Source organism: Cyprinodon tularosa, unplaced genomic scaffold (genome assembly GCF_016077235.1).
Source record: "Cyprinodon tularosa strain WSP-4 unplaced genomic scaffold, ASM1607723v1 ctg34, whole genome shotgun sequence".
NCBI lineage: Eukaryota > Metazoa > Chordata > Actinopteri > Cyprinodontiformes > Cyprinodontidae > Cyprinodon > Cyprinodon tularosa.
Window position 1 is genome coordinate 1,517,501 of NW_024039052.1, and position 15,977 is coordinate 1,533,477.

The following is a 15,977-nucleotide window of genomic DNA, read 5'->3' on the forward strand; positions in this document are numbered from 1 at the left end:
TCTCAGTGAGGCAAAAATTCTGTGTACAACATATTTATCTCTTTTTAAATATTTGAAAAAGAAAATTGCATATCATACTCATGCATCGCTTTCTAACAGTTTATGACATACTGTTGTAATTTGAGAATGTCGAAAAGTTCAAGCTGTATAAATAATTCAGCAGCTCATATGCTCCCTATAATCTGCATGAATTTTAAGTTGGTCTGAGACGCTGGAAGGATGATCATTTTCTTGTGTTTTGGAATCCTTCTGTTCACATGTTCTTTAAATTTCATTTCTCACTTTTTTTTTTCTTTTAGAGAAAAGTGGTGCAAACATTGCATTGGAATCAAAGCTTAGTAAATCTGGCCCTCTTTTCAGTAAGTAATGAATTCCTCATGAGCCTGAACTGGACAAAACAAATCTTTATTATAAATCAACTCTTTCACACGTCATGTCCTTCTCTTATCCACCCATTGATTGTTTCTCCTATCCTTGTCTTAAACATGTTTGTGGAACTTCCTCTTGTTTGTTGAACATCTAGTGATGACTAGTTGCTCTATTTTTTGTTTGCTCTACTGTTTTCAGGTCCTCACTTTGTGGCTGTTAATAACAAAAATGAGATTGTGGTAACAGACTTTCATAACCATTCAGTCAAGGTAAGGCTCTTTTCCCTGATGTCAATTGAAAATATCTCACAAAACCTCACCTTAAACTACTTTAGTTTGCTATTTCAAGGGTTTTTATGCACACATGCATAACTTAAATGTGATCTTCCTCTTGGGATGTAATGATGAATATTCATTTTTCATTTTATATATTGGACCAAATACCCAAGAGATGACTCTACTTTAGTGTATATATGTATTTTTTGTTTGTTTCTTCTTATCACATGTGCAGTAGCCATCAACAAGTCTTTATAAAATGTGCTCATTTTCTTTCATTGTTTAAGCCTAAATTCTGGATACGGTTGATTTTAGCTTAATGTTAGCTTGTTTTACTCATTTTAAAAACAGTTGTAACATTTGCCTGTCCTCCTTGTCCTTTTAAAACTCTGACTCCTCCATGTTGCAACCATCTAGAAGTTAATTTCGGGTGCAGGGAATTGCATCATTATCCTGTCTATTTTTGTGTAATACAGGCTTAGATCTTTAACATGATGCTTCCACCACCATGCTTGGTAGAGGAGATGATATCCTTTGGTTTGAAAGGTTACCTTAACTCCTGCAAACATTATGCTACGAATTGACTGACTGTAAACCTTTTCTCTAAAAAGCTCTAAAAAGGCATTTGATCTCTGCTGTATGTGAGCAACCACATATTTCATTCAAGCTTGAAATTTTTTCGTTTGTTGTTCTTTTGTCTTCCCCTGTTGTTGCATCTTTATTAGTCAACACATTTGCTGTTCATGTTCATGCTGAACTTTCTCCACTATAGACAGGGACCTGGTGCTTCAGCATTCTTTAGTTTATGGAACCTTGGTGATCACTAGGTTCTTAAAAAGAGGATCTCAGTCAGTTTCCTTTCAAGAAATTGTGAATGTTTGAGTTAGATGAGTAAAACTTGACTCAGTTTGGTGAATCGACAGGATAAGAGACAAAAAAACAGAATAAATAAACTTAAATAATAAAAAACCCCAAAGGGAATGGCTCTGGGATGAATAACTATAATTCAGATTTAGGCTAAAGTTCTGGGAGCAACCAATACACATAATCTCTGTATATTCTGTCAACAACAGCAGTAACATACCCAGCCAGGACTATCTATTTATGAGTCTAAGTGTACCATGCCAGTATTATTTGGAAGGAAAATAGACAAGAAATTCATACTTTTGCAGATGGTTCTTGTTTATAAAAATCCTTTAGTTGTACAGTAGGTGTAGTAATGGGCTCTATGCACAGCTCCACTACTTCCTGAATTTAAAGCAGCTCCTTTGTTTCCTGTCTTTCATGATTGGATGCACTGATTAATCCAGGTGTGTATGACCTAAGTAACTGGCCAGACACACCTGGATTAATCAGTTCGTCCAGTAATGAAAGACAGGAAACAAAGAAGCTGCTTTAAATTCAGGAAGTAGTGGAGCTGTGCATAGAGCCCATTCCACCCTGAAAGAAAAAGAATTAAAAAGCAGTATTAAAATTCCCCAAATTAATTACAAACATGCTGATGATGAGGCCTTCCAAAGAGTTTAAAGGGAATCAGATTGAAGCAGGAAAGGGGAATATTATGTATGTTCTGAACATTTTTAACCTAGACATTAGGGCTCCTCAAATGCCTTGATGGAGGGCATTTCTTTAATATTAAATTGAAAGCCTCTTTACGTTTCCAAACTTTACCTAGAGAGGTCTCATAAAAGCGAGCTATAGGAACCCTCAATAAGCAGTTCATTGCTTTTTGCATTTATAGTTTGAACTAATTAACTAATAAACTAATTGTTTTAAACGATATTTGCACATTAAACTGGGAAAATTAGATATTTAACCTAACAAACCGACAAAAAAAACAGAAGTCTAGCAGTTGTCTCAACTGACTGGTTTTTCCTGTCAGACATTTTCCATATGTGCTTTATCTTTTTTGTAGGTAGATTTCCGGATGAGTAACATCGCTTCTCTTTTTTCTTTTTGTACATTTAATCCTCCTGTAAGGTGTACAATGCTGATGGAGAGTTTCTGTTCAAATTTGGCTCCCACGGCGAGGGGAACGGCCAGTTCAATGCTCCAACAGGCGTGGCTGTCGATGGCAATGGAAACATCATTGTTGCAGATTGGGGAAACAGTCGCATCCAGGTTCGCTATAGAATGCAGACTTTATAAGATCAAAAGGAAATAATATCTGTTAATATTAGTTTGCTCTCTTTCTTCTAGGTGTTTGACAGCTCAGGGTCCTTCCTGTCCTACATAAATACGTCAGCTGATCCGCTTTATGGCCCTCAGGGTTTGGCCCTCACATCTGACGGCCATGTGGCGGTGGCAGACTCTGGAAACCACTGCTTTAAAGTCTACCGCTACCTGCAGTAGAAACAGAAGGCCATCTCCACCACTTGGAGCACTGACGACACAACAAATGTAATCCACAGGGTGCAATGATATTTTCCAGTGCAGCCTTTTGATGTGCACATCAGCATATTTCTCAGATGTAACCGTCAACCCGTTTCACCTTTTTATGATGTGCATTGAGGGTCGTTTCTCTTTTTCTTCAAGCTCAGCAATGTAGCATTTTTGGGACAAATGCTCGCACAGATCCATGGACGTTCCGGAGAATATTCAAAGGCATTTTTGTGTTATATTATACAACAAGGCTGTCAGTACACCTTAGGATATAGACTAAAATATTTAATCAGCGCAGACCTTTCAAGATGCATGAAATACTTATTTTTTCTTTATCAGTTCCCAGGCAACTGCATAGTGCACATTAGCTGTTTTTACCCAACAGTGCTCTGCTTTTTCAGCAATGGAATGACACGTAAACATTTATCATTTACTGGCATCTATCGTGAAAAAATGTAACCACCATTTGTGCATTGGTTTGCTGTATGTACTGTATATGCTGTACATGAATGTACATTGTGTATATTAGATCACTCTGTAAGTGCTGCTTGGTTTTGAAACACGCAGTTTTTTTTTTTTGCTTTTTCAGAGCGCAGCAGATGAAGGATTCTTGGACTGTTTACATATGTGGCAGCTGCAAAAGAAGGAGCTTTTTTGGAATCTCACCCAGCTCATGCATTAGAGATGAGTGTCATAGAAATGCTTATGTGAGCAGCACAATATCTTTTTTTGTTGTTGTTTATAGCTGTTGTTTTAAAGGGGAAATGTTGTAAATTGCTAATTTATTTTTTTTTCTACTAGATCAGTCCTCACGTGTTTTATTTGCCTTTTTGTTTTATTTTACGTCAAACATTCAAGGGATACGTTTTCCTTGAAGCAGAATTCACTGATCCAGGGTTTGTGCAGATGTGCCGCTCGATTCTGAGAATTAATAGTTGGGGAAAAAATGTTTGGGTTTACCATCTGAAAATGAATTATGACTTTTAATAAATTAGTTAACATTTTTGAATTTTGATTAAGTGCTGCTTTCATGCAATAACACTGCACAAATCTCAGGAAACCCTTCAAAGTTTAGATAGATAGTGAGACAGCATTGGGAATTTTTAATGTTTTATGGAGAAAAATATGTTGATTTGGCAGAGTAAAACATTTGCAATGGGATCTGAATTCTGTTGTAAGGGGTCTGCATTTTTGTGGCTTTACAAAAAAAGAAAAATCTGTACATTGCTATATATTAGATGGGATTGGCTAGTGAACACATCAATGCTTAAGACTCCACTCAGAATGCTAATTTAATAAGCTACCTGTCTTTTCTGCCGAAGTTCCTTCCTTCATGATGCCAAACAATAAGTCCAAAGCGAAGACTCCTGCACGGAGAATGTTGTCGCTGCTACTGCTGGCCCTCCGGTTCATTTGCTGTAATGTCAGAGGTACACAGCAGCAAAGGAGGAGGAGGATGTGGTCGAGACAGGCTGCTGGTTTCACTCAGTTATCCACATTGCTGTGTTTGTCATCTAAACACTGACTTTTATTCTCACTCTGTGGTGCTTTCTGAGCTCAAATATCACCAGTTACGTCATTTTTGGAGGTTTGTTTGTTTTGTTTTGTTTTTAATTACCAATCCTGTTGTTTGACTTGTTGCCAAACGGAAGCACTGACGTCTTTCGAGAGTCAGGCTTTCCTTTTTAATCTTTTTTTTTTTTTTTTTTGAATTAATGAAGTTTTTTCACCTTACCCATATTTTTTCCCTCTATGAATATGCACTGGTAATAAAAGCACATGGTTTACTGAACTATAGTAATGCATCTTATTATGTTTGATGCCTTTAGAAGAACAGACCTGATCTGGGTTGTAGTGAAAAGAAAGCTTGAAACATTACAATAGCATAAAGAGGTTAAATGATTTCAAGTAGTTTAATGTATCACTGTTTATTTTACTGTAGCTACATGGGGCCTCTTTTGCATAATACAGGTGCTGGTCATAAAATTAGAATATCATGAAAAAGTAGATTGATTTCAGTAATTCCATTTAAAAAGTGAAACTTGTATATTATATTCATACATTACATACAAACTCATATATTTCAGATGTTTATTTTGTTTAATTTTGATGATTACAAATGACAACAAATGAAAATCTCAAATTCATCATATCAGAAAATTAGAATATTGTGAAAAGGTTCAAAATTGATGGCCCCTGGTGCCACACTCTAATCAGCTAATTAACTCAAACCACCTGCAAAAGCCTTTAAATGGTCTTTCAGTCTAGTTCTATAGGCTACACAATCATGGGGAAGACTGCTGACTTGACAGTTGTCCAAAAGACGACCATCGACACCTTGCACAAGGAGGGCAAGACACAAAAGGTCATCGCTAAAGAGGCTGGCTGTTCACAGAGCTCAGTGTCCAAGCACATTAATAGAGAGGCGAAGGGAAGGAAAAGATGTGGTCGAAAAAAGTGTACAAGCAAGAGAGATAACCGCACCCTGGAGAGGATTGTGAAACAAAACCCATTCAAAAATGTGGGGGAGATTCACAAAGAGTGGACTGCAGCTGGAGTGAGTGCTTCAAGAACCACCACACACAGACGTATGAAAGACATGGGTTTCTGCTGTCGCATTCCTTGTGTCAAGCCACTCTTGAACCACAGACAGCGTCAGAAGCGTCTTGCCTGGGCTAAAGAGAAACAGGACTGGACTGCTGGTGAGTGGTCCAAAGTCATGTTCTCTGATGAAAGTAAATTTTGCATTTCCTTTGGAAATCAAGGTCCTAGAGTCTGGAGGAAAAGAAGAGAGGCACTTCATCCACGTTGCTTGAAGTCCAGTGTAAAGTTTCCACAGTCAGTGATGGTTTGGGGTGCCATGTCATCTGCTGGTGTTGGTACATTGTGTTTTCTGAGGTCCAGGGTCAACGCAGCCACATACCAGGAAGTTTTAGAGCACTTCATGCTTCCTGCAGCTGACCAACTTTTTGGAGATGCAGATTTCATTTTCCAACAGGACTTGGCACCTGCACACAGTGCCAAAGCTACCAGTACCTGGTTGAAGGACCATGGTATCCCTGTTCTTAATTGGCCAGCAAACTCTCCTGACCTTAACCCCATAGAAAATCTATGGGGTATTGTGAAGAAGAAGATGCAATACACCAGACCCAACAATTCAGAAGAGCTAAAAGCCACTATTAGAGCAACCTGGGCTGTAATAACACCTGAGCAGTGCCACAGACTGATCGACTCCATGCCACGCCGCATTGCTGCAGTAATACAGGCCAAAGGAGGCCCAACTAAATACTGAGTGCTGTACATGCTCATACTTTTCATGTTCATACTTTTCAGTTGGCCAACATTTCTATAAATCCTTTGTTTTTATTGGTCTTCAGTAATATTCTAATTTTCTGATATGATGAATTTGAGATTTTCATTTGTTGTCATTTGTAATCATCAAAATTAAACAAAATAAACATCTGAAATATATGAGTTTGTATGTAATGTATGAATATAATATACAAGTTTCACTTTTTAAATGGAATTACTGAAATCAATCTACTTTTTCATGATATTCTAATTTTATGACCAGCACCTGTATATCTAAGTTATTTATTGCATCAAGGTGATACACCTAGGGTTCTAAATAGATCTCCTAGGTCTGTTCTTGTCTTATTTTCCTCTTGACAATAACTGTTGACAGTACTTTGATAATACTTTTAGTCTAGAATAAGCTTTTTTAATCACTTATTCCTTCCAGCAAAAAATAATTTCTGCGCCTCATTTCAACACTAAGAGAATCCAGCACAGAGCCATAATCGTCAAAATGAACAAAACCTGTCACTTTAACCACCATACTGTGTACCAAATCTACGAGTTGCACTTGTTGAATAGAAAAACTTAAATAAAATGAACTTCCCAGTTTTATTATGATGCTAAAAAAAAATTCTCAAAATATTGAAATGAAAATTCTAGTAAAATTTCACATTTGAGTTTTACTGCAATTAGTAACTATTTAAAAGTCTGTTCAGTTTGCATCATATATCAAACCTGCCAAAAAGTTTTTTTTTATTCTGCAAAAATCCATACAAAACTCAAAACATGTTTCTTGAAAAATTATTTTATTTGCAGACCATGTTGAATTTCAGGTCTATGTTACAAATTCTTACAGCACATACAGTATGCCTTTTATAACAATAACCATTCCCAAAACTTCCAAATGGTACATCTATATGTAAAATCCGGGATATTTATATACATAAATACATAAAACTCTTTGAATGCACTCAGAGCATGTGCTAAACAACCACAAGACGTAGATACAAGGTTAAATGTAAGGTAGCAGTATGATTGCAAAACAAAGAAAATAAACAGTGATATTTAATAAAGGTATTAGACTAAATGTTGCATAGAACAGTTTTCAATCTCAAAATTAACTGCAGATGACGAAGCATTTATAAAATAAGTAACGCAGAGGTAATCAGCTTTTGCGGCAGACAGGATATGGTAATGAAGGCCAAAGATAACAAAGTTTAAACAATAGAGCATGTTTCAATGGAAATGTCACCATGTTTATAACACATATATGTTCAAATAAAAGTTAATTGCAAAAAGAAAAGGCATAAATGTGTGCCTAAAAAGACGTACTGAAAATAACTTAACATAATCATTTGTAAAAAAGGGATTTAAGGGAAGTATTTGATTCACTTTATGTGAAATATGATTAAAAATAACTAAACAGCAAAGCTGACACAAAGCTTTAGAGCCACAGTAATCTACGAATCTCTACCAGTGATACTAATAAAGTGTACAAGTTTTTCTGTCAAGCATGTAAAATGTATTCTCTTTAAACCGTTAGTATAATAAGCTGTAGACTGCAGACCAGCTGTCTTAATTCTTCTCTAATACCAAAAAATGCTCTTCTTTGATTTAGTGCCATGTGCTAATTTTTTACAGTGTTTCAACCGCAAAAGATCAAGAGAAATGCAAACAATTAATTATGAATAAACATTAGAATATACAGTGTGAATGTGGTAGAAAACAGCAGGTCAGACACATTTCTCACAAATTTATGTCAAATTAGCCGTTAGACATCTTAAAATACAGAACTTAAAAGCATGCACAGACAGAAACACTAAAATGTTCATCGAAATGTTTACTTGTAAGTTTTGTTGACCACACCAGACAAATATTTTACATATTAAAACCTCAAAGTCCTGGGAAAGTCTGAAGCACACCCAATCTAAAAACAACTCATTCTTGATAAAAAAGATATTTTTTTTTATGTGTGAAATTTAATTATGAACAGTGTTTACAAAATCTATACTTAATAACTTCAAAGTGATTTTCAGTTTCTCGTGACCTCCTCAGCCAAACAGCCAAAGCTATTATATGTAAGCAGTTCTCTTGTAGCCCCATCGGAAACATAATACTTTATTTTTGGATCAATTGGCAGCCAAGGCCAATCGATAACAGCCGGTGAGTGCTGACAGCTTGACGAGGACTTTGAGACAGCAGCTAATTACGTCCATCACCTTAGTTTTCAATCCACTCCCTGTCTTTGGAAGTGAAGCAGTAATTCAAGTAGTTTTTTCTGAACAATATGAAAGCTTTTGTAGTTTGGGTTTCTTCAAACAAAAATCTTAATACATTTTTTTTCAGTTAACTGTGAGGCACTTAAAAAAACAAAACAAAAAAAGTGTCAGTCATTGGTATGTTAGACCTCAGAACTGTCATTGCTGCTGAGGTTTTGAGTGACCATGGGTTCTGTACTGCTGGAGTTCCTTGGTACTTCTTTCTTGTCCTGCTTAGATCGCACCAGCAAAACCACTAAAACGATGAGAAGCACAGTGAGGAGCAATCCAACAAAGATCCCTATGATTAACACCAGACTGTCATCACTGTCTCTCTGGTTGAGTTCACGGGGAATGATTCCTTCTGTGAAGATCTCCTTCTCTGGACTTGTCTTCTGCTGGCTGCTGCGGTCCAAAGCGATGTGCAAGATGTTGGTCCCGCGGTTGTTTTCCACGCCGATTCCATCCACTATGTCAGGTTCCTTGTTAGCAGATCTTCTGGCACGATGGTGTTTGTTAGGACCTGTTAGATCCTGGCTGATCACATGATATTCCAGACTTCTCTTCCCTATTCCCCGATTTGCATTGTCCCTGGAACGGACTGTATAGATGGCATGAATGTACCACTCTCTCCCCACAGCCACCTAGCAAAAAACAAAAAGTTCTTAGAATGAACATATTATGTTATGGATTCAAATGGAATATGTTAAAAAGGATCAGACTTCAGAAGCATTTCTCACACACACGACATTACTGCAGCACCCCCTTGTGGTTGATATGTAACATACATACGTAAAATGAGTAAACTGGGAAACCATAGAAGTCAAACTATAGATAAAATGTAACTAGCTCCCTCTAGTAAATATATATGTTAATGTTTTGTAAATTATGCTTCAATCTGTTTTTTTTCCCACAACATTAGAACACAAATCCTTTTCTTTTCTATTAAAAGATAAATAAAATAAACAGATTTAATGAGGTAATAACTGTATAATGTTCACATCAGAGGATAATTTCTAAGCTTTTGTCAAAGTTCTTAATAATGGTAGAAAAAGAAAACAGATTCTGGAAAACTAATAATAAAAAAAAAATCTTAATAAAATGAAGAACATTATGGAAAACCCCGGGCATCCACTTCACTGATAGTTAAAAAACAAATTATTATAGACTAACATGTCTTGCTGTAGTCAATTCCTCTCTTTGTGTTATTACTAAATATACAGTAGGTACAATATTATTCAATTGCTTTGTGTCTTTTTTAGTTCATATGTTCTGTTTTTTGTGCATTTCCATTTGTTTCTCTTTCACAATGCAAAATGTAAGACAATGTCATTGCTTTTTCTTATTTTAAATGTAAAATGTCTTGTTCCATTGGCAAAGTGTCTCTTCGATTCAAGGAAAAATTCACTTATTTTAAGAAAGAAATTACTTATTTAGATTACATTTTTTGCAGTGCACCAGTATTCTTCCTTCGCCTTTGGTGTATGGTTTCTTTGATTTCAGCTTACTTTACTTTATTTCATTCAGTGTGCCTATTTGCTTGTCTTAAGATGTTTCTAATCCACAGATCAAGTCAATTGCATCCTTTGTCTTTTTCCATTCTAATCTCAGCATAAAAGCTCACAGGTTTCATTGATTTTTTTATTGATTTTTTTTGTTGCTGTTTTATTCTGTTACTTTGCCTGCTCTCCATGCCCCGTTCTCACTGTGCAAAATCTTCTCTATTTATATTACTAAACTTTCCAAATTCTTAACAAAAGTCTCTTTCTGTATTTTAGCCCTGCTTCAACCACACAGAACAGGACCTAAGTTACCAAAATCAAAAGTGAAACAGGTAACACCAGTAAGAGGTTAAAGAACAGTGAAGCATTTCTAAGAAGGAGCTTCAGTCTTAACATGCCTACCAGTGTACTTACTCTTATGATACTGAAATATATGATACTTTGTGAAACAACTTAAGAATTCTTAATAAATCTAGGAGATAAATTATACCTAAACAAATCATTTTGACATTTTTTTACTGTATTTAACCCTTTCACCTTTAAACATGTTTCTATTCACAATAATTATTCACAAAATCACCATAATTATATAATGTTAAAGACAGTGGGAAAACGACAGCTTCATATGCTGTATTAAAGCTATATACAGTGCCTTGCCAAAGTACTCAGCCCCCTTGAAGTTTTCGACTTTTGCTACAATTCAGGCTTCAAACATAAAGATATAAAATTGTATTTTTTTTTTTTTTTTTTTATAAAATACACTGATTGGGAGACAATCATGAAGTGGAATGAAATTTATTGGATATTTAAAACTTTTTTAACAGATAAAAAACTGAAGAGTAGGGCGTGCAAAATTATTCAGGCCCTTTATTTTCAGTGCAGCAAATTCGCTCCAGACGTTCGGTGTGGATCTCGGAAGGATCCAATGTTGACCTAAATGACTGATGATGATAAATAGAATCCACCTGTATGTAATCAAGTCTCACTATAAATGCATCTGCTCTGTGATAGACTCAGAGGTCTGTTTAAAGCTCAAAGAGCATCATGAAGAACAAGGAAATCATCAGGCCAGTCCAAGATAATTTTGTCGAGAAGTTTAAAGCCTGATTTGGTAAAAAAAAGATTTACCAAGCTTTAAAAATCAAAATGAGCACCGTGCAAGCCATAGTATTGGGATGGAAGGAGTATTAGACCACTGTGAATCTATGAAGAACCAACCATCCCACTAAACTTTCAGCTCGACCAATGAGAAGACTGATCACCCCGGATGAACTGCAGAGATCTAGACGTGATGCTGGAGACTCTGTCCATAGGACAACAATCTATGTGATGGCAATCTATGCCTTTATGGAAGACAACCATTTAATAAAGGTATCAATAAAAAAGCATTTTTTAAACTTTATCCACAAGCCACATGAGAGAAACAGCAAACATTTGGAAGAAGAGGCTCTGGTCAGATGAAACCAAAACTTTTTAGCAACAGTGCAAAATGTTATTTTTAAAGCAAAAGCAACCCAGCTCATCACCCTGAATACACCACCCCCACTGTCAAACACAGTGTTGGCTGCATCATGGTTTAGGACTGCTTTTCTTTAGCAGGGACAGAGAAGATGGTTGAAATTGAGGAGAAGATGCATGGATGCAAATACAGGAACATTCTTTAAGAAAACGTTTAGGAGTCTGCAAATGTGCTTAAAATATCACAATTTGTTCCACTTCAAGATTATGCCCCACTTGTTGTTGATTCTTCACAAACATTTTTATTTAATACCTTTATGTTTGAAATCAGAAATGTGGCAAAAGGTTGAAAAGTTTAAGGGGGGCCGAATACTTTCAAGGCACTTTATCTGTCTTAATTAACTATTCAGATTAAATCCCATTAATCCTATATTTGCTGGAATCAATGAAATTAACTAAAGTAAACACATAACTGAATACTGATGGTGCTTAAATAAAGTTATTGACATGTAGATGGCAGAGATTTTAATCCAAAATCTGGGCAAACCAGGAATGCAGTGGCGTTCCTCAAGGATCTATTCTCAGGCCAATTTTAATTACCGGTAGTATATAGATAACGCTAGCTAATTACATAGAGTTTTACTAAATATGTTTAATACATATCTTTTACCAGTTTTTGTATTTTTTTGTAAAGCATCTGTTTAGGAACCCACTCAAAAATAATGCTTCACTGTCTGCTTGCCCCTTTGATATCTACTCATTCTTGTTGATTTCTTCAAACAATAAGATTTAATCTGACATTTAACTAGTTAATATCAGCAATATGATATGATGCCGCGTCCATAAATTCTGCCGTTATATCAAATAAAGCAGACATATTCAGGCTTTTGAAAAAATGTCTTTCTAGTTGTACTGTAGATCTAAAGGTTCTCTTTTCTTTAACCATTTTTTTTTATTGAAGAGGCAATTAAGACATGATGTAAATACAACATTTTATATATACTTATTTTTTAACAGCTCTATTTTTCAATGTACATGATTTGTAAATGCAGTAAGAGAAGAAAATACAGAAAAACTAAACTGAAAACAGTTCTGGTGAAATTCCAGCCCATTAGAAGGAAAGAAAATGTTGAGTCATTCTTGACTGTTATTTCAGCCATTAGAAGCCAGGGTTATCTACTGTCTGAACCTTTCAGAATGGAGAAAGTGCATTCTGCTAAATTATTTTTTATAGCTTGTTAAAAGAAAAACTGTCCAGAGAAACATTGTCTTAAAATCACTTCAAGCGACTCTGGTCTATTTTAATTCTTTAAAATAAACTCCTTTTAGCAGGAATGTTGTAATGATACCAGTTTAATTGAAATTTTAAAAATAACATAAGATACCCAGCGTAGGATTGTAATGAGAATATGAGAACTGACCTGAAAGAGAGCAGCAGAATCCATTCTGAAACCATCTGCTCCAGGCTGTCTAACCAGAGCTAAAGCACCAGGGTCATCCACTGCCAGGAAGGCATTAAAGGCAACATTACCAAATGAACGGGCTTGGGTCTCTGGCTGGGCCTTGTCCTGTCATCACAGATTCATGAAATTATACACGGTCACAAAACACACACACAATTATAGAAGGGGCGAATATTATCTTTTACTCACAATAATCTTGAACCTGTACAGCAGTGATGGAGCATCAGCCAGGCAGCCAAACTCAAAGTTGCTTGGGTTATATTTTGGGACATATCCATCAGCACCAGTACACAGAAACACTTTCTCTATGTTGCAAATGAAGGAGTCGCCCAAGTTCTGAACTGGATCCACCATCACTCTGGCATAAATCATATCACCTGGAAAAAAACATGAAATTTAAAGGAATGGTACTTATACTTGCAAACTGGCAAAGGGAACTTTAACTTTGGTTAAAAGTTACACGGTGTGACTTTAAACAATAGTCCAGTGAAACGTCTTATTCTCTTAATGTTATGACTATTCTCGTTGCAACTTTATTCTGGAATTTTTAAGACTTTATTCTCATAATGTCATAACTTTATTCTCGAAATAAAAGAAAAAAAAATCTCTAGCCTGGCCCAAATACTCTGTTGTACTTTTAAGCCTCCTCGGTAGGTTTAAACTTTTTCATTGCCTCAGCCATGAGCAGTAGTTCAACGGGCGGAAAAATAGTAGAACAAAAGCCTTAGCTCCATCACTATATAAGACCCTGTAGCTGTAAAGTGATACGTTCTTCCAGGTCACATGACCTGGCCAACAACGGTGCGTCTTCTCCCAACTTACATAGTCGGTATTTCAAGAGGGGAGCCCTGCTTATAGCATATCATAGTGTTAAGCCCTGTATGTTGGCATGAGGAATCATTTAAAATAACTCACATGCATTAGGTTACAAAGTCTGCAGTGTACCTTTAAGTATTTCTTGTTTTTTTTAGTTATCACCAAAAAAATAATTTATATTGATTATTTTGTTCACTGTGGCAAGAAATAGAGGTTGGTCATTTAAACCCTTTAGCTAATTATAGGGCTGTCCCCACTTTGACTACCAAGGATTTAAAGCAGCTTCCTTACATCTACTCATAACCTCCTGTTAAGAAATGTGGGAGTGTGATTCCATATAAATCCTATGTACCAGCAAGAGGTTACTCAGTGTTATTTTAGCTTGATTAAAAGTCATAATTTGTTATACTTCATAAGAGTCAACCGCTAAAACTGAATCTGAGCCCAGTCGAGGGAAATAGGACCACTAGAAAAAAAATTCCCTGTTCAAATGTCCTCATGTTGTTGCAGTTTACCTTGTGAGAAAGCAGTATCACTTTCTTGTCCAAAGCCCATAGATCCATCTGAGAGCCAGAGCGTCCGTTTAGACAACAGGATCATCTGTGTGTTTAAACTGAATTCAGCAGCAACGGGGTCGCTAACCTGCAATCAGGTAGAAAATCAAGCACAGGGGAAATCAAAAAATAAGTCTAGTTAATTTAAAAAAAATATTGGCAAAGTCAAGGATTTCAATGGGCATCATTTAATACGGCGTTCGTTTAAAAAAAGAACGAGAAGAAACCTACTTTTTTTTTTTTACTTCTAAAAAATGAAGAAAATGTCTTTCTTTCCTCTTTCTCCTCATTTTGAAGGACTATTGACATACAATTAATTATTTGGATGAATTAATTAATCAAAAGAGAAATGCTTTACCGCCAAGTAGTGTTTTTACATTGAGGTGCTACACATAGCAAACATAAAGTTAAAATGTGTGTCTTCCAGTTTTTTAATTAAAAACTAACGATAAAAAAAAAACAAAAAAACATTTCTTTTCAAAATTTGCTTTTGGATTTAATACAATAACCCAGTACAATTGTTATATGTATTAATGACTTTATCATTGAACTGATTTAATAGTGATTTTATTTCTTTAATGCAGCAGAACAGCTGATTTTGTTTCTTTATTCGATACAGTGTCGGACAAGTTGAGATATTTCAGATAGCACTCATAAAGATTGGATGCTATAAGAGTTGAAAACAACATTAAAGTAAAGTGAATATGTACATTCTTTAATTTTTTTTATGTGTTTCCTTTAGTATGGCAATAAGGAATTAAAAAAGGAAAAACTTTTTTTTTCTACATTATTTTATGCAACAAATTTATAAAAAAAAAGCAATTCTTGTTGTTTCAGTGTTTGTTTCAACTTAAAAAGTGAAAGAACAAATTAGACACATATTACTTAACTTTAATAAAATGTTCAACTTTGTCATGACCCTGTGTTATTTAGATCTGATATTACCTGTTAAATGGAGCGTCACTAATGCTCCTTATATTCAGATTTATCCAGGTGAATGAAGGTACCTGCTGAAAGCGGATATCCAGATCAAAAGTGAGGGGCTCTCTGGGACTGCAGACGGGAGGAAGGGTGTACTCCAAGCTTGGAGGGGAAGTACAGGGGATCAGTTTTACCGTGTACATACCAGAGTAGTCACGCACCTGAGATAGGAGAAACCATATGTCAAAAAACAAAACAAAAGAAAAAACTAAAAACAGATGTATGCTCAGTAAAATAGTTTTTTGTAAGCCTACTTGTTTCTCTTTACACACGGATAGTTTTGTATGAAAAATTCATTAACCTCAGTAAAGCATGAAAAAAACTGGACAGAACCAAAGCAGTCTGAAACGCCTACCCCATGATGGCCACTATTGTTCATGCACTGCAGTGAGAATGCATCCTATGCTTCGATCAGCAGTTGTAACAAGTCATTCAACATGCTTCTCTTGTCATCCTCCCACGACCAGAATACCGTTCAGTGGGACTGAGGCCAGGATTGCAGACAGAACATTCTATTCTCTTAATCTAAACTCTCCATGTCGCCTCATTTACCACTTGGAGGATAGAGTTTGGTCCCTAACAATGAAGACATGGAAATACCCCTAGTTTCAGAATCTCATCT

General features: G+C 35.8%; 2 protein-coding genes across 4 annotated transcripts in view; one reads left to right on the plus strand and one right to left on the minus strand.

Moving 5' to 3' along the window:
* The window catches only part of LOC119789484 (tripartite motif-containing protein 3-like), a 23,144-nt gene extending 18,321 nt beyond the window's left edge, over positions 1–4,823 (plus strand). Inside the window, exons 10-13 of one of the 2 annotated variants that reach the window (XM_038294388.1) lie at positions 300–359; positions 568–638; positions 2,625–2,765; positions 2,844–4,823. In XM_038294388.1, the coding sequence (XP_038150316.1) occupies positions 300–359; positions 568–638; positions 2,625–2,765; positions 2,844–2,996 (425 nt within the window). In that variant the 3' untranslated portion in view covers positions 2,997–4,823. The remainder of the gene's footprint in view (positions 1–299; positions 360–567; positions 639–2,624; positions 2,766–2,843) is intronic. The other variant, XM_038294389.1, reaches the window with a different exon arrangement.
* Positions 4,824–7,112: 2,289 nt separating this feature from the next.
* frem2b (FRAS1 related extracellular matrix 2b) overlaps positions 7,113–15,977 on the minus strand; it is an 81,042-nt gene continuing 72,177 nt past the window's right edge. For both annotated transcript variants that reach the window (XM_038294352.1, XM_038294351.1), the window contains exons 20-24: positions 15,382–15,516; positions 14,336–14,462; positions 13,194–13,381; positions 12,963–13,109; positions 7,113–9,225 (exon numbers count right to left, since the gene is read on the minus strand). In XM_038294352.1, the coding sequence (XP_038150280.1) occupies positions 8,725–9,225; positions 12,963–13,109; positions 13,194–13,381; positions 14,336–14,462; positions 15,382–15,516 (1,098 nt within the window). In that variant the 3' untranslated portion in view covers positions 7,113–8,724. The remainder of the gene's footprint in view (positions 9,226–12,962; positions 13,110–13,193; positions 13,382–14,335; positions 14,463–15,381; positions 15,517–15,977) is intronic.